The sequence below is a fragment of the Salminus brasiliensis genome, chromosome 1 (assembly GCF_030463535.1).
Source record: "Salminus brasiliensis chromosome 1, fSalBra1.hap2, whole genome shotgun sequence".
In the NCBI taxonomy this organism is placed as follows: Eukaryota; Metazoa; Chordata; class Actinopteri; order Characiformes; family Bryconidae; genus Salminus; species Salminus brasiliensis.
The window spans coordinates 67,322,654-67,341,698 of NC_132878.1; the positions used below are offsets into that span (position 1 = coordinate 67,322,654).

The window sequence follows — 19,045 nt, forward strand, 5'->3', positions numbered from 1 at the left end:
CATTCTGTGTCTCTTGCACTCATTGCTACAAATACGCCAGCGTCTCCCAGTCCTAGAGACTCCAACCAACGAGTGTATAGAATAGCACACCTGACCCAGCTCCTGAAGGCTTGGGAATGAGCTGAAGAGCTAAGGTGTGATAGAGTGAACGCTGAACTCCAAGCGTGCAATTGAGACCATTGATATAAATATTTGAGGACACCTAGCTTTTCAGAATGTTTTTCACCTAGCTTGGTTTAATGTCAAATGGACCCTCAGAACATTTACGTTGCAGGCGAATCCTGGCCCGTGATTCAGAATGCTTGGAGTTGACTCTTTAACACTGTGGACTGCACATTGTCTTAGTCTTTTTTTAGCCTGTGCTGGCTAGCATTGCACTAAGTGATGGCAAAAGAGGGAGGGTCGTCCTGACCTAGAGAGAATGATACCAATTATGATCCCTGCTTATGCTCTCTGGGACTCCTGGCCACGGTTGGCTGTGGCAGCAGCCGGGGTTGAATTAGCTGTCTCGTATGGTAGAATCAGTGCTTAGACGGCCACACCACTCTGGAGCCCTAGTTCAAGGGACATTTTGACAGATGCGTGTGTAACACAGGAAATGCTGCTCATCAGATGCCATAGAACATAATCTGCTCACAAACTCTGCCGGAACATTGCACCCTGACTCATGCTTTTGAAAAATCAAGCTCTTCAGTTTCTTAGGGCTGTGGTAAAGACAGATTAGACCACGAATGACCAAAATGAGAATAAGGAGCAAGGTAACCTCCAGCTGCTTCAGAGGGAAAGCTAAAAGAAAATCACAATTTTAAGCAGTTAACTCTGCTTAATAATGGTTCAGTGATGATATGTGTATGAGGGAGTTGGTTTTAGAGCAGTGAGTGTGAGTTGATATCAATTTATGTTTCAATTTAATCATATATCTTTATTTTAATATGTATAATTTTCTGTTTCCAGGCCACTAAAGAGGTGATAGAACGTGAAGCTCCAGGAATGTCTCTGGCGATGCTGATGGGCTCTCTTAATGTGACCCCTCTGGGCATGCTGTCCAGGTGAGTAAATCACCTTCTCTAGTTTAGGGGTGTGTGTGGGTACTTGCATATACAGCTAACTGTTCGAGTTCAGCAGTGCTCAGAATGCAGCTTGTGCTTGCGTTGCATCATTAATTGCGCCGTGATACATTTTAGAATGCAATGACGAGCAAAACCGTGTTTGCATAGCTCAGAGTGCCTGCGTTCATGTACTAGTGTGAAGTGTATTTCTGAAATGTATGAAACGAGCACAAAAGGAATATGTTATGTAAAAAATGTACGTTCTTCTTTGTGTAGCTTTAGTGGTCATTTTAGTTCTTACTGGACATTTTGCATCTTACATTTTGTTCAGGTCTGTTTGAGCATTAAAAAGTTGCTGATTAGTCCAAATTGTTTTTTGATTTAAAAATGCCTTAATAGCTTTTTTATAGCTGTAATCTGCAAATGCCTGAAAAAGGTCAAGATCAGAATTTCTAACCGTGTTGTGTCATTGTGTCATATACGTAGCATCATATGAAGTCATCATATTTTCTTGTGTTGTATACATCATCGCTGTCCAGTAAAAAACATGTATCTCCATTTTTGTCCATTTTTAGTTTTCTTCATTTTTGGAACCCTGAAGCTGCCCTGTGCACCGTATGAATAATTCTGAATGAATGGACCCATAGAAATACTCCAAAATGACTTGGAATAAAATCTTTTTTCATAAAAAATATTTTTTTTCTTTCTCCTATAAAGTCGCAAATTTGGACATACATGTTTTTAATTGGACAGCGACAATATTTCCTTGAGGTCCATTAATAATGTTTATGTGGTTCCAAAAACCTCAAAAAGTTATGTTCTGATTGGCTGTCCTGTATTGTGCCTTGTTCGAAAAGCACTCAGAGCTGAACACTCCTAAAAAAGGCGGGGCTAAATGGTGTCAGGTTGACGAGGTGGAGATATGCAAATGAGCAGGTTCTCATGACATCAAAGAAATAGGGAATTTAACCAGCCTATGTTTACAGCTTAGCTTCCATTAATGGACTGTATTGACTGGAGAGGGAACAATGTAAACAATGGTTACATTTTATGTTATACCTCTAAATTATGCGTAAAATAGACTCTTTAAACACTGATCTATGAGTTAGACAGCCACCAAGCATGTGGCTGCAGCTACATCTGTGGCTGTGGACTGGGCTCCTCTCCACATATCTGATCAGACCGAAATCTTCATAAATACGTGTAACTGAATTTTGAGATTGAGATTTTCATTTAACACTGGAAATGTTCTCCCTGCAGGCCGGTGTGCGGAATCCGGGGGAAAACACTCATCATCAACTTGCCTGGCAGCAAGAAGGGCTCACAGGTAAAAGACCTGATTGTGTATATGTGTGTGTGTGTGTGTGTGTGTGTGTGTGTGTGTGTAGACAGGTTCTTGTTGTTCCTGTTGCCTCTTTAGGTAACATGTCCTCTTTTCTATACTCATCTCTTTCTCTCAATGTCATCAGTCCTGCATATTAATCTGTCTTTTTGGAGCAGTGAAATGATCTATATGGCCCACAAGGAGGGACAGTCCCCAGGGTGCAGGTGTGTATGAAGAGAATATCAGTTTTGTGTTCAGTATCCCTAATGGACTGAGGCTGTGTGTAGGAAGTTGGGTGATATGAGACAGGGGATTATTGGGGTTTAACAGTGCAACACATTGGTTTTTGATGTTTTATATATATATATATATATATATATATATATATATATATATATATATATATATATATATATATGTGTGTGTGTGTGTGTGTGTGTGTGTGTGTGTGTGTGTGTAATGGGTTGGTTTGACAGTTTAAGATGTACATTAATTTGGTTTTGATCTGATAGAGGAGATTGCTGCCAATGGGGGGCATACTGGGGTCCTTGTCTGTGATGGTGTAGTCGACAACGGCAGCTCTGAAGTTTAAAAGTGTGCTCCCCGATCCTGCTCTTAAGCATGTACAGACTTACGGCTCTTTCACCCTCAACTTTAAAATGCAGTCACGGGTGTTTCTGTTTTGGAGATTAGTACAGGGAGGTACAGGGAGTTTTGACCAAATCTCCACAGAGCAGCACATTAGCCTGGACCTGGAAATGACTAATTACTGTGTGGACATGCTGTCTCATTTTCCTTCTTGGTGGCTAGGTATTGTGGGGGACTTTGCAGATGTAGGAGAGCATGTAGAAGTCCTGTGGGGCAGGAGGAAAAGGCATGCTGTGCCTAGTAGGTGAGACATGTTGTACCTTGACATAGCAGAGCAGAGCAGAGCTCAGTGATTCACTGGTGGTGTATTTGCAAAGATTGACATGCTGTGCTTGTGTAAATGAAGCCCATCATACAGGTTGTGAAGGGTGAAGGTGGCGTGATGCGCCAGATGGACATTTGGTAGGGCAGTCCATCCTCTGTGGAGCTCCATGTTGATGCCATATATGATGTCTCTTTCGCTCACTCATTCTCTCTCTCTCTTCCTCTCTCTTTCTCTCTCAGTCTTTTCCCCATCTGTTTCTGTCTGCTTACAGATCCAATCTTCTTCATTACGGTCGTCTGTTTTTCTTTAAGAATCAATTAATCTCCCTCCACCCATCTGCTGCCGTGTTAGTGTCTCTGCAGCACCTGCAGTTAGGAGTGTGAGGAGCAGACAGCCTGACTTTTATTACACTGTATAGGGTATGAAACGTAATTGAGTGTGAATGTAAGGGATCCGGTTGGCAGGAGCTGCTCTTTAATGAGTCTTCCATGCTGCATGATCTTAGTGATTTTATGGTACCTCCTGATGTCCCTTGCGATAAATATGAGCTGTTTACGAGTTCCATGGAATATCTGAAAATCCTCATTGTTTATTTGTTTTGTGGATGCAACTGTACTCACAAAAGTCCAGACCAAATCTGTGGCACTGCCCATGGCCTGCATACAGGATAAACACTACATGACCTTCTAACAAAACTTGTAAAGAAATAGATTTACACATTTTTCCACCTACCTCAGACATGGTTGATCACCCAATATATGTTTTGTGTACAATGTTCCAAAATCTAGTAGAAAGCCTTCCCTGGACAGTAGAGACAGTTACTTCAACAAAAGCAAGATAATCTCTTTAAATTCCCTTGATTTCAGATTAAGCAATGAATGCCCCAAAACCTTTGCCCATATAGTATACATATATGTATCTTTTTATATACAGTATGTATTCAGTGTAGTATGGGTACGAATGTCAGATACTCTAACAGTATTCTTTTACCCCTATCAGTTTTCTTTTATCTATCTCCCTCTCTCTGCACCTGTCGTCCCTATAGCTGCCGAGTCCAGCCGAACATGGCAGTGTGTGTGAGGAGTTGCCTGAAGTTACAGCTCAAAAATTCTGTAAACACTCACAGGAGAAAACAGCGAAAAAGAAGAAAACCATCAAAATGTCCTCAGGCCCGACTCTCTATCTCTTTCTCTCTCTCTCTCTCTCTCTTTCGCTTTCTATCTTTAGCAGCAGTTAGATTGTTTTGTTAATAATAATAATAATAGTAATAATGAATTAATAAAGTAATTGTTAATATGTGGCATGGGCATGTCCTTTAATGTGGTTTGGTCAAATTGAACTCTAGAATGGTCTTAATGTGTTGCAGTGGTTTATATTAGTTCAGCTTTTGCATTGCAGGGGTTTATAATAATGGGAAAGGAGGTTACTATTTTTAAATGCATCCAATATATAATAATCTATTTTTGAATTTCGAGATATGCTGATTCAGCTTTGTTGGTCAGAAAGTTAAAAAAAAATCCAGTATTAAAGCATATTAAAGCAATCTGGCAATTATTTGATTGTTCTGGCTTTAAAGGGTTAAAAAGCTGAATGAGGATCATTTAAAAGCTTGAATTCTAAAGCCTTAAAGTTTGACCCACTGCTTAAAATTGTGATTTTCTTTTGAAGACCTTAGCTGCAGATGTGAGAAAAGTAATCTACACACTGAATCATATTGAATAGTTTAATAATGGCCAATCAGATATTTTGGCTTATATATGTGATCATTTTTATTTAATTTCTTCAGGTCCACTTGCTTTTTTTAGATTTTAGAGTTGATACTTTGGGGAAGATTCTTTGATACCCCTCCCCCCCTTCCCAGTAGGCTGTAAGTGTGTGAATACAAACACTACAGCATGTGGAATGGGGATTTTTTCCCTGTCCACCCTAGGGCACCATGTATCGCTGTGTTGAACACAAGCTGATAACCATCCATCCCACCTCTTTCATCTTTCTCTCCCTCTCCCTCTCTCCCTCCGTCTCATGTACAGTATAGGATAGAACATGCCTGTAGGCTTTCATTTCTTGCAAATGATCCTTATCTGTTTTATATACTGCACTGGATGGTAAAAAACTGATGTCTCTGATGAATCACATGCACAGCTTATGCATGAATAGACTGCATCTATGTACCGGTGGAAGTGTCTATAGATGCGGAAAAATTGAGTTTGTATTATCTTGAAATTTAATTCAGTTTAAGGCCTAGTTAGAGCGCCCTTGATGAAATATACATTAACCGATGCTTAAAATAGACACCAAGATGAATAATTACTCACACCCTTCAATTCCTCAAAGAACAGGAGATCTGGCTGTTTGAGTGCCAGAACTGTGTTGCAGCAGCCAAACTACAGGAACCTGCGATACTCAGGGGAAATACAGTCTTCAGCAGTGGTTCGCATGCCACTTTCAGAAAGTCTGCCGAGCAAAGGGATTTTATCATTAATTGATTTTGTCTTTAATGGCCTGTGGTGTATTCATTTTATCTGAAATCACATATTGAATAACTGCAGTGGTCAGCATTGAGGATCTGACCGTTTCAGAGCTTTTAGACCACCATAAATGTTTTTTTTTTCCCCCATTTTTGATATAATTTGAATCTGGCAGGCTTTTCAATAGAAATGCTCTAAAATTAAATATTTTTACATGGACTTTCATTGGAAGCATGGATGTAGACTTTTTTTTTTTTTTTTAGACTTTACAGAAGTTTTAGGACTAACCCAATTTATTCAGTAGTCCACTAACAGTGTTGCATGGCCAATGCAATCCTGCTTTTCTAATTTTGCATATAACAATGGCTTTCATACTGCCACTCAAACCTACAGCTCCAAGTCTTCTCTTCATAGTCGAAAGTGAGACGTGGTCGAGTGTTAAGCTTTGCTACAAGCTGTTTTTATGTGAGCCGCCTATCACACAAGCTGTTGACTCTCAAAAACTTATCATCTGATGCTGTTGTGGATTTGAGTCTGTCAGACCTCTTCCTGTACCAGAACTATTCAGTTTTCTCCAGCTTCTAGGAGTCATGTGATGTTGTAGGAAAGTGTACTTAAAACACTTTGGCTGTATCTGTAATTTCTCTAAATGAAAGAGAAAGAGTAGTAACACAGTCTGTTCCAACACTGCTTTCACTGCTCACGTGCTGTACAATTTGAAGTCACTGAACTTTATACCATTATAGGTCTTTCACTGGACCTGAAATGCCTACATGGCAACAAAAACTGCGGGGGTTAAATTAGGGGTGCTCTAAACCTTTTGATTGGTAGTGTATATGTTAGGTTGCTGGCTTCTTTGTGAACTCCAGACACTGTATGGGTTATTTCAGTTCCTCCAGCAGCTCACCAGATTTATTGTAATGAAGGGATGATTAGATAGACTAGGTGTTAAATGGCCACTAGAAATACTGGCCTTACTCCAGAAGGGCACTGAAATTGGTTCAGATAACTGCCAAGGACTGGATTTCTTCAAATCTGGCTTTTCCTAGTATTCTTGAGCAAATCACCCTGAACAGTCTCTCAACAGTTAAAGCAACATTATGTAGCAATATTAAAACAACAGCTTCATTCTGATGCTCCGGTGACTTGGTAAAGGGAGAATATCGCTGTTACTTTGGACCCAGTGTGCTGCTGATTATGCTTTTAACTGTGGTGAAGCAGGCAGGACAATTGTACTATGTTTAACACTGCATAACCACAGTCATAGTTGTGTAAAATCCTTTAATATTACTCTACCACATCAATCTTTGACCAGTGATGGTTCTGTAAATCTTAACTTGTCCAGAAATGCTGTGTAGAGCATGTCCTTTAGGGGTGGTTCATAGCATGAGTTCCACTTACTGACTGTAGGGGGAGCCCAGGAGCAAGAAATGCCAAATTTCTATACTGCTGCTTTAAGATAATCTTAACTTAAGATGCTAATGGAAAACTAGGTTTACAGCTAGGTTTTTAGCTTTACACATACCTTTCTCATGTTTTTGGAATTTTGGATGATTTTTTGGATGATTTCACTGTTGAATTTTTCAGTGCTTGTGCTCATGAACTTTCTAAAGTTTACCACTACTAACTATTCCAGTGGCTGCAGCTTCCATGTGTTCAGCTATAAGATTCAGATGGTCCGTGCGATCGCACTATAATCCCCTCCACTGTCTCCTGCAGGAGTGCTTCCAGTTCATCCTGCCTGCTCTGCCCCATGCCATTGACCTGCTACGTGAGGCTGTGGTGAAAGTAAAGGAAGTGGTGAACGAGCTAGAGGATTTGCCCTCTCCTCCACCTCCCCTGTCTCCGCCCCCAGCCTCCAGCCCCCACCGCCAAACTGAGGACAAAGGAGTGCAGTGTGAGGAAGAAGAGGAGGAGAAGAAGGACAGCGGCGTTGCGTCGGCTGAGGACAGCTCATCCTCACACATCACTGCCGCGTCCATTGCTGCCAAGGTAACGCTAAAGGGGGAGGAGTCATGGGTGGGCAGCTGTTGTAAATATTGGATAACATTTTAAAAGCCCAATTTGATGTACTGTGTAAAGATAGTATATGTGATAGTATAGAAGTATCATAAGCATATCCATACACTACCAATTTTGAATTTGTCATGGTAATGATGCCCACCCATTTGGCCTACAGCAGTTTAGCCCCATCCATTTTTATTAAGGCGTTGTGACCTGTGGTTCTTTCATTTAGCAGAGATATTTGAGTGGAAGAAGTCAAGAAAGTAATTAGACAGAGTTCGCTTCCTGACAAAGCAAACAGATTGTTGCAGCTTCCAAAGGATCCACACATTTGAAAGGAACCACCTTAAATTTAAAAGCTTTCCCCACAATTTAAACATTATATATATTTTTTCATATTTAAACCTGCTCTGCTTTTAAAATGAAGCACAATACATGACAGCCAATCACAGCAGAGCTCATTTATGGATATGTACAAATTCATGATGAAAATTCTTGCTTCATAAACCCATTCAAATTCTGTAATTGTACTTCAAAGGAAAGAAACACTAAAAACAGGAACATGTCAAATTTAACATTTCCTAATCAAGCAATTCAGGAACATGCCAGACCTCTGTATTCCATATTCTTTGTTATTGCTTGCTAAAAAGACTGGCAAATTTCTTTAGGCAGCTATAAGTGTGTTGAGATACGAGAGTAGTCCAGCTTCTCTGTATTCACATGTTAAGACCCAATTTATTTGTACTGTCAAAATTCACTCATCTGTTTTTTGTTGTTGCATGTTTAGTTTTTTATACACACACCCTTGAAGGGTGACTAAGCATCCATGCGTGTGTGCACCTGTCATTTCCTTAAACCACTATTGAGGCTGGGTCATCTCCATCCACCCCATCATTTCACTGTCATGTCCTCAAGAGATTGTCAGGTATGTTCAGCCAATCACCATTCCTCTGTGTCATCACCTGTGTGCCGTATTACTTGGATCTGAATTTTGTTGCTGCTGCATTGTTTACGGGGAAGTCAGTGATGTTACTACAGTTTCTGCATAATTCATTAGGAACCAGAGGTCATCTGTGAAGCTACATAAGTTTTATGTCATATTAATGATGGTGAAATAGTGGCACATCTGAACAAGATTTTTGGTTTTATTGTTTTTTATGACATGTAAGGTCTGTCTCTGTTTATGTTTTAGATTCCAGACTCCATCATCTCTCGGGGAGTGCAGGTTTTGCCCCGGGACACGGCGTCCCTTAGCACCACGCCCTCGGAGTCACCACGTGCTCAGGCCACCTCGCGCCTCTCCACCGCTTCTTGCCCTACGCCCAAAGTAAGAACAGACCACTTCCTGTTTCTGTCCGCACACTGTCCGCTTCCTGTCTGGCGTTCCTCCTGCTTCCCTCCGCAAAAAAAAGCACTTCGCTGACATGCCCTCCTCACACACCCTACTCCATATGAAGCTTGTGAGTGAGTGAGTGTGTAGAGGGGAGTAGCTGGTGGGCTTTCCTCGCTCTTGTAATTTCCCACACTGAGCAGATACAGAACACATTCAGTCAATAATGTGGAAACCATTCTGATCTTCTGCGTAGGTACAGGATACTGAATGAGGCAGGAAGACTCAAAAAAATGAAGGTGCAACAAAAGGTTAGACGACCATACAGAACCATGTTTATAATAGACATATTATAGAATATAAGTGTGCAGAACCATTTAGGACCCTAAATAACCATGTCTTGATGTAAAGGTTCTTCACACTCACACATCTCTATTACAAATGTGATTCTTTATAGAACCAAATATGGTTCTGCTATGGCATCATTCAAATAACCTTTTGTGGCACCTTTATTTTGAAAAGTGTGTAGGTAGGTGGGTAGATACATAGATTAATGACGGCTGGCAGGGAGACATTGTATGCATGTATATGTCATTCAGAATGAGATAACGGGTTGAGTAACACTACAGTTTACTGCAGACATACTGGTAAGATGCACTGAGTACTGTTAACCAATAAAGTGCCTGTACTACAGCTGAGGACCGTTCCAGTCTGGAGGAGGTTGTTATATATATATATATATAGATAGATAGATAGATAGATAGATAGCTGATATCGCCACAAGCTGAAGTATGCTTATTCTAGCTGAGGTATGGTTATTCAAATCGAAGGAATGTTTCCTAGATCAACATCTTCATTGTGACAGACTGGGGTTCGATTCCCCACATCAAAAACACTCAAATTCCCTTGATTGATTCAAATGTACGTGGCTGTGGATAAAAGTGTCTGCCAATTGCCATAAAAATAAATCTATATATAAAATACTAAATGCATCTTGCAATTTAGATATTTATGCAAGGTGTGTTTCAGGCCATACACAACAATCATATATTCGTTGGATCTTGCAGGTGATGAATTGTTGAATTGTTTCCTCTTTTTCAGTGATGCACAAAAACTATTTAAGTGCTAATAGCACTTCCTTGTTTATCTTGTGTTTCTGAAGCGCCAAGATTCCAGAGTGAAAGACATGGCAAGTGTTTATTTGCCCACAAGGTTTAGGTGACATGGGAAAAAACAGCAGAAAATAGACAATCTGGAGGAGAAGCAGTAGAACTACAGGGATTACATGAAGTTTATCTGTGAAGACTCTAAACTGTTATCTGCTCTCTTTCTTATGTGCTGCAAGCTGTGAATAATGTCTGGTTTTGGCTCTGAATAAGCAAATACCTGACATGCCTGATATATATCTATATACCAGTAATACCCAGAGTCTTGGCACAGAGCTACCACTGTTCTCCATTTTTATTTGAACTGACTAATTGACTACCTGACAACTGAAGCCTGCCTGCACTACATCACAGTGATATATCTAGAACTTGATTTGTTTCACAAAGTTGTTCCCAGTCACACTGCCATCATTATCACAATTATTAAAACATCAATAAGTACTACTAGACAGATTTGTGTTTTTTCTAATCTCAGTCAAAGTTCTCTCAGCACACCGAAAAAGATATATATTGTTCACATGACGGTGTATCTTCCAGTTTTACTTTGTGCCTGTGTGATGCAGAGGAACATACTGTGATAACACATGATACATCACACAGCCCTTATTCCACTCGGTGCATGCAGATTAAATATAAATCACAGCTAATTTGACTGCCAACAGTAATCACACACTCATCCTGCCTGCTCACACTGAACACCCTCCACTCTGAGCCGCAGTCTGGCCTCCAACGCTCCGTTGGAAGAGAAGTGTTCACTTGTCACCTCGTGTCGCTATTGCATTTCCCAGCACGTTGTGCGAACGGTAGACGGTTGCCATGGAATCAGGAGTTGCCATGGAGATGGCGGTGTGGCCGTAAGCCGGCAGTGCTTGGACAGGTGTGAGATCCGATTAGCCACACAGGCAGGTGTGTAACAGTTAACCAGGAGCTGTGCAGAGACGTGCTGTAGAGGCAGTTACTTCACCATCATGCTAAAGTAACATACATGAGCTTCTTTCTTATTGCATCTGTCTGAGGCCTAGTGACATCCTCAGACAGCAGTCACAGCAGTCGGCAAAGCAGGGACAGCATAGATCCTTTACAAATTTTGCAACTGTTTGATTTCCTCTGAATTCATTCTGAATTAAATTAGACCATACTCAGCAAAGGTTTTATGAATACACTAGAAGAGAACTGCCCACATACATGTGTGTCATACAATGATATGTAGTGGCTGTTTTTCATGTGTTTATCCTGTCCCATAATGCACAGTTCATTAATTCAGGCAGAGTTTAAAGCACAGTGAGATATTGTGGGCAGTGGTAAACAGCATACTGAGTATATTCCAGAATCAGCAGTTCTAGAAATACTTAAACCAGCTAGTAAAGCTATTCATGTTAACGTTAGTGTTACTGTAGTATTAAAAAAAAAGTCAGTAAAAAAGCTTAAAAAGCAAATGTTTGGTGTATACAAGTGAACAAATCATCTGTGGGGAAACTTAAGTATGGCATTCTGCACATGTATTAACTTACTGATTATTTACTGATTTATTTATTTATTTACTGAATGTAATACATTAGAAATATATGTAACATTGTCCCAACAATTTTTTTTATTAATTGGTTAAATATGTATGTTAAATGTATTTTAGGCTAATATGTTAATTTTAATAAGGAGTAGAAGTACAGTAAGAGTATAGAAGAACAGTATCTCTTGTGTAGCCTTTATTAGCTATATAGCTGTATAGCCGTTATTATTGTGTAATATCTCAAATATAAGAGTAAAGGAGTTACACTACACTGATGAACACTACATACTGTAAGCATGTTTCCTATTTTGCTTTTAGTTTTTTTTTTTTTCGTCAGTTTCTGAGCCATTCATGTTTAGCATTTTGTAGCTAATGTAAGTACATGATAGACATGTCAAACCAGTTGCTCAACATCAGCACTTCAGATTTTCTGATCTAAACTGCATGTTTATTTCCATTAAAAGCATTTTGAAATATTAGGAGTTTACTATTCTACCTTACATTTGGGTCATTAAAAAGCTTTATTAAAAGCTGTGTTCATTCATGAGTAGGACATAGTCATCAGGATACTGGTCAGGTCCTGGTAAAAACTAGTTAAATTAAATTCACATTTATTTATACAGCACTTTTCACAACAAATGTCACAAAGCAACTTTACAGAGATGTATGTCCAAGCCTCTTTTAAGCAAGCCAAAGATGAGGAGAGAAAGAGTGTAGGAGACATTCTAAGTGTTAATGTGAAAGTATGTTCAGGGTGAAAGAATAAATCAGTGGGAGGATCCCACAGAGGGCAGGACAGCATTGCAGTGGACAGCAGGGTATTGGAGAGTCAGGTTGTGCAGCCCTGGGACAGAACAATAAGAACAGGGCATCTCGATACATGGGCATGAAAACAGAAAGGAAGGAAAAAATAAAGGGGTTAGGAAGATTGTGTCACATATTGGCGAGTTAGGAGAGCTTAAACCAAAGGGTAGGCAGGTAGCAGCACCCATCCATGAACAGGCTCACACCAGCATCAAACAGACAACAGAGGGCATTTTATAAATAAATTTATAAAATATTGCTGCTGTCACACAAGGGTGTCTCCAAAATGACTTAACAGGTGAAAGAGAAAACCTTGTAAAATTAGGTTAAAGTGTTTTTTGCCTGACAGCAACAGTATGCTACCACAGTTGCTTTTTCCCATATATTGTTACTATAACACATTTTATTAATGTAAATTCATATACCTGGACATGCTTCATTCTACACTAACATCATGCATTTGATAGGAATTATTACATATGTTATACGTGAAAAACATCAGGAAGTGCTTTTATGCTTTTCTGAATGGGGTTTGCGTGTCTCTGTTAGGAGAAGCATCCGCTTCCCTTAGAGCAGAGACTTTCTCTCTGATCACAACACACACACCACACTCCTCAACAACACACTCTCTCACTGCTGCTGCCAACTGTGTCACTCTTTTGTCTCTGAATAATTGTGTGTGTGTGTGTGTGTCTGGACAGCCAGAATGTCCTTTGGCTCTCTCTGGCAAGCTGCTCTCTCCTCTGAGATTTGTATTTAGGACTCAAATAACCTCCACATATCTGTTCAGTTCATCTCTCTCTTTCCTCTTTCTCTTTATTTCTCGCTGTCTCTGAGCATTTTGTTTTGGTTTCGGAGGTTGTAAGGATTAGGATTAGATATAGGTACATACATTTACATAATACATACGTGTATGTACAGTTGTATGTACATGTATAGTGGCTGCTGTGCAAAAAAATGGCAACTTTACAGTAAAGGGAAAAATGCTTCTTAACTTCTAAACTTAAGTTTGGAGCATTTCTGTTGGTTCATACTTCATGACACCATGTAAAAAGTGACAATGGCAAAAATGGACATGGACAAGGTTCTTGCGCAACAGTGACATTACACATGGGCTGTGTTATCATGACTTATAGTTACTTACATATCTATAATACACATGGGCATATTATTATTACATTATTACATTACATATAGAGATTTACAGACATACATCTGAATGTGGTATCTAGCAGCAATATATAACAGTAGATCCTTTAAGTCCAGTAAATTATGGGGTGCAGCTGCCGCAAATCTGAATTATTTATTTTTTCTGAATTATTTAATCACAATAAAATCTTTATACCTTAACTTCTATGTAAAGGTAGATTTTTCCTTCTCCTGTAAAGTTTCCATTTTGGAGATACAAGGTTTTTGTTGTCATTATACAGTTATTCAACCTCTATTGCAATTTGGGCTTTATTAGCAAAATGTACAGACTTCCAGCTGTTACAATAAACAATCTAACCAATCAAACAAGACCAATTTAAAAGCTCAACACAGCTAATACAACAAGTGCTTTCTCAACAAGCGTCTTTAGTACTTAGTAGAGCAGCCTTCTACTGTTCAGACCTGCTGTAAACGTGATGCAGAGCCAGACACCAGCTTCTGGCAGCAATCCTGAGGAATCTTAGCCCATTCCTCATGGGCAGTGGCCTCCAGTTCACTAACATTCATGGGTGTCCATCTTTGCAAAGCTGGGGTTCAAGTCAGGCAATAATGAGGATCACTCCAGAATCTTCCAGGACTTCTTGTGAAATCAAGTCTTGGTGGACTTTAAGGTATGATTAGGTTCCTTGTCCTGTTGTAGGTCCAATGATGCCCAAGTGTTAGCTCCCTTACAGAAGACATGATGTTTTCTCTTAGGATTTCCTGATTGATTGAATCCATCACCACATGCTGCAGGTTTCCAGAGCCAGAGGAAGCAAAGCAGCCCCAGAGCATTACAAAGCCACCGCCATGCTTCACTGTAGGCAGGATGTTCTTTTCAACATATGCTTCATTCTTCTTCCTCCAGACATATTGCTCTGCTAAGTACACACATTTTGTGTTGAATTTGGAGAAAGCACATGTGTTGAGCTATTTCAATTCTTCATGTTTGATTGGTTCACTGCAAACAGCTGAAAGTTTGTATATTTTGATAATAAACCTAATTTGTAACAGGGGTTGAATAATTTCAGTTGCAGCTGTATAGAAACATATATGTGTGCATGTGTATGTAATCATATGAGTGAGTTGCAAAAATGGTTGCACTTCTGTGTTTGTGTTTGAGTGTGTATGTGTGTAAGTGTGTATGTGTGTGTGTGTGTGTGGACATTTAAAGTATATTTCTGTCTCTCTCTCTTTCTCCATTTCCATCCCTGATCTACCTGGCAGTGTGTGCGTGCATGTGTGCTTGCTTGTGGAAGCTTATTCTGAGCTGCTTGTGGAAGTGAATGCTTGTCTGCAATGTTACAGAGCAATGATTTACACACAGAGACAGGAGGGAGGAGCAGCTTGGACAAAAACACAGCATGGATCACATGAACTGTATTTGAACTGCATTCAGATGTGCATTACATTCTGAGTTTTTGAATTGAGTTAAAACAAGGTGTGTGTGTGTGTGTGTGTGTGTGTGTGTGTGTGTGTGTGTGCGCGCGCGTAAGAGAGATGTACTTGCATTGAGGTTTAAGTAGATTTTTGTGAAATTGGACTTGCAGCAGATTGAGCTGAATTTGAACTAAACTGAACATAATTCAGATGGGACATAATGTGTAAACTGAATTGAATTTAAATGAATTTGAACTGAATCAGAGCTGAACTAAACTGAGACAGAGATAAACTGAACTGAACTGAATCTAAGCTGAATCTAAGCTAAGCTGAACTGAACTGAACTAAATTGGAGCTGAACCAAATTAAATTCAGAGTGAGCTGTCCTGAATTCTAACTGAGCCAAAATGATCAGTTGAATTAGATGTTAGTGTAACCGAATCTGAACTGAGCTACATTGAAACCGATTTGAACTGGATTGGAACTGGACTGCTTGGACTGGACTGCGATGCAGTAAGATGTGCTACACTACAGTGAGAATGAAGTTCTGTTTATGTCTATTCTTTTGCCCTCACGCTGACTGTTGCACACAATATTCCATCCATACACTTATCTATCCACTCGTCCATCCATCCATCCATCCATCCATCTCTCCATTACTCCTTCTTTGTGCATCTTTATGTTCTTCTCTGCTCTTTCTTTACTAACTGCAAATTCACTCTTATTCTAAATATTCAGTTTCAGTGGTGCAAAGGAGACAGCGTGGAATATGTGTGTGTGTGTGTGTGTGTTTGTATGTTTGTGTTTGTGTGTGTGTGTGTGTGTGTGTGTGTGAAGTGCCAGCAGGCACACAGACACACTCTTTCACATGAGTGCTCTCAACTCTCACAGTCAACCTCGCATTCGAGTAAGCCGCATGGTTGTGTGTGTGTGTGTGTGTGTGTGTTTTATTCCCTACTCCAGCTCTTTCTCGTCCTCTACTCTGCCTCTTCTCACTGCTTTTTATTTCTCCCCATCATTCATTTCCTCTCTCTTACTGCTGTTATTCCCTCTCCCTATCTCTCTCTCTCTTTCTCTCTCAGTCATTCTCTCTCCCTCTCTCTCTCTCTCTCTCCCTTCTGCTCTCTCCCACTCTATCGCTTGCTTTCTTTCTCTCCTTCTACTCTCTCTCTCTCTCTCTCTCTCTCTCTCTCTCTCTCTCTCTCTCTTTCTCTCTCAGAGTGTGTGTCAGTGTGTTGCTGTGTATCTGTGTGTGGGAGCTCATTCTGATCACAGTGTGTGTAGAGGATGGTAAGTCCACTATTTTTCCCTGCATTGTGTGGGTTTTTGTCCTTTTTGTGTGTGTGTGTGTGTGTGTGTGTGTGTGTGTGATCCTGTGCTGCATAATTATTTTATTGTAGTAGAGTTTATTTTTGTCTGTGTGTGTGTGAGAGAGAGAGAGAGAGAGAGTTTGCGAGTGTGTTTGTGGTGTACACATGTAACAAGTATGGTTTATATGGATGTTTGCATGTGTGTGTGTGTGTATGTGTGTATGTGTGTGTGTATGTATTCTTTATTTTCACTTCCAATAATGCACTGCTTTAGAAAAATGTGTGTGTGTCTGGGTGTTTGAGTGTGTGTGTGTGTGTGTGTGTAATTTGGTTAACAAAGATGAGACAGGAAGCCTTAGGGACTGTAAAAATGAGGCAGCATGAGGAAGAAAGTACCACACACACACACACACACACACACATACACGTGCCATGTTGCCACTTGGTTTCTGCAGAGGGGGGATGGAGAGTTATGTAAAGGCGCTTTATAGCCTCCCTCTCTCTCTCTCTCTCTCTCTCTCTCTCTCTCAGTATATCTTCTCCTGACGTTCTCCTCCTCTGTTTAATGACTCTGTTCTTCGTTCTCGGGTAACTGAGCTGCTTTCTAACGCTGGCTTTTGTGTGAGAGAGTAAACGAGTGAAGCGCTTTTAGTCTGCTTTCTGTTTTCTGAATCTGGATTGGGGCCCAACCAGTGTATCCCTTTAAATCTGCTGATGATAAAGCTATTTATCAGTATCAGAAAACCCCTGCTGATAATGCACTGATATTTATAATAGGGTTGTTCTGCGTTCTCATGGACAGATACCCAAAATATGAGAACTCAAGACGGCTAATCTGACAGTCACCAATAACTTCTTTAATTACAGCAGTACAGGCTCAACTGGTATACATGAACACAAAACACCATTGTAGTTTTATATAACAGCATTATATAACAAAAAGTATGTAAGAGTATCACGATATAGTGATTGTGACACCGTTTTTTTTTTTTATTCAATTTTAGAAAAACTGTCAAAGTCTTAGACATCATCATATGAATAAAATCTGAGTAAAAGAGACTTTTTATCCAACACTGCTATCTATCTGTCAAGGTTTACACACAACACTAAATGAACCACTGTCTTACACCCATCTTTACTAAATCTAAACTATTAATTCTAATCAATACTGTGGCTTAGAGAATTCACACAGTACTGTAAAACATAATATCACAGTACTTCAGTATATCGATATTTTCATACACCCCTAATCCAGAGCTCACCTTTAGATTAGAGTATATCTGGGAAATCTGGGAAGCTCCACCCATTTTTGGGGAGTTTCTGCAGAGACGTTTATTTATATATCTCAAACCTTCTGCATAATTCAGTGGTTGAGATGTAAACTATTTGAAATGAATCTTTATACTTACAGACTCTGATTTCTTTAGAAACCCAGGGTCGCCATGACTACAAGACAAATATAGCCATTTTATTTCCACCAGTGACACTACATGTCTTCTGAGTTTTATATGTCATGTTATAAAATATATATAATTATGGTAAATTAGTGGCAAATTTAGAAATTCATGTTTTTTTAGGGAGTATTTTCTGCTTTAAAAGCCCTGCATGTATCCCTCCAGCATTGGCAGAAGCACTTCAAACTCAAAACCATCTCCAAAATACAGTAAATCACTGTCTCTGGCATCAGGCAGTAGTGTATTCATAGCTACTTAGTGTAGTAACTTTCTGTGAGGGAGCTTTTACAGACGTTAAACTCTTCCATTCCATTCAGTTCTGACATGATACGTTCCTCTACAACTGAAGCATTTGAAGCAGTTGGTAACTGACAAGCATTAGAGAAAGTTCTGTTTAGGCACAGGTTTTTTTATATATATATCAGCCGATTGTCATTTCATTCAGGCTGTAATCTTAAGCCAGTGCTAGAAATGGGTGTATTTACTGATCACACAACAGATTACAGGCCAGTCTAGAACAAGCATGCTTATTCGCTCACAGATAAGAACAACTACTCTACTGCTAATGAATTTTATTACTGTGTAGTAATGTAGTAATTAGCCTCTTAGTCTCTGATTACAATCCTAGTGACTAGAGGCCTATGTTGAACTTTCATCATTGGAATCCAGTTTGGAAGCAGCCATCCTCATGAAACTGTGACCAAACTGGAAACATACAAACGTGAGCGGCATGGACATTACAGTAACTTACTGCTAGCCACAGTCTACACACTGCCTCAGACTAGACTACACGCCTGACCATTACATTGACCATAACACACAGTGACAGGAGGAAAAGGTGGGTTAGATAGTGCTGGCTGTTTGGCTGCAGAACACATTCAGCTTCAACAAAATACAGCCCTCTTTCAGTAATTTCACACTCAAGCTCCAAACTTCATTTAATAAAATAGGAACCGGCTTCCTCTGTCAATTCACAAAAAAAAAAAAAGAAAAAAAAAAAAGCTGCTTTTGAAAATATGAAGTATTTGAAAACGTAAATAGGACGGAGTAAAGATCGCGTGGAATGACATTTGATGTAATGATCGAGTAATTTGGTCTTTTGCTGAACACAAGTAGCTACAACCAGAGAGTAGTCGAGCAGAACAGCT

General features: G+C 39.7%; 1 protein-coding gene across 8 annotated transcripts in view; it reads left to right on the plus strand.

Moving 5' to 3' along the window:
• gphnb (gephyrin b) overlaps positions 1-19,045 on the plus strand; it is a 114,858-nt gene that overhangs the window by 56,078 nt on the left and 39,735 nt on the right. For all 8 annotated transcript variants that reach the window (XM_072687285.1, XM_072687294.1, XM_072687314.1 and 5 more), the window contains exons 5-8: positions 955-1,049; positions 2,310-2,376; positions 7,474-7,746; positions 8,951-9,085. In XM_072687285.1, coding sequence (XP_072543386.1) covers positions 955-1,049; positions 2,310-2,376; positions 7,474-7,746; positions 8,951-9,085 — 570 coding nt within the window. The remainder of the gene's footprint in view (positions 1-954; positions 1,050-2,309; positions 2,377-7,473; positions 7,747-8,950; positions 9,086-19,045) is intronic.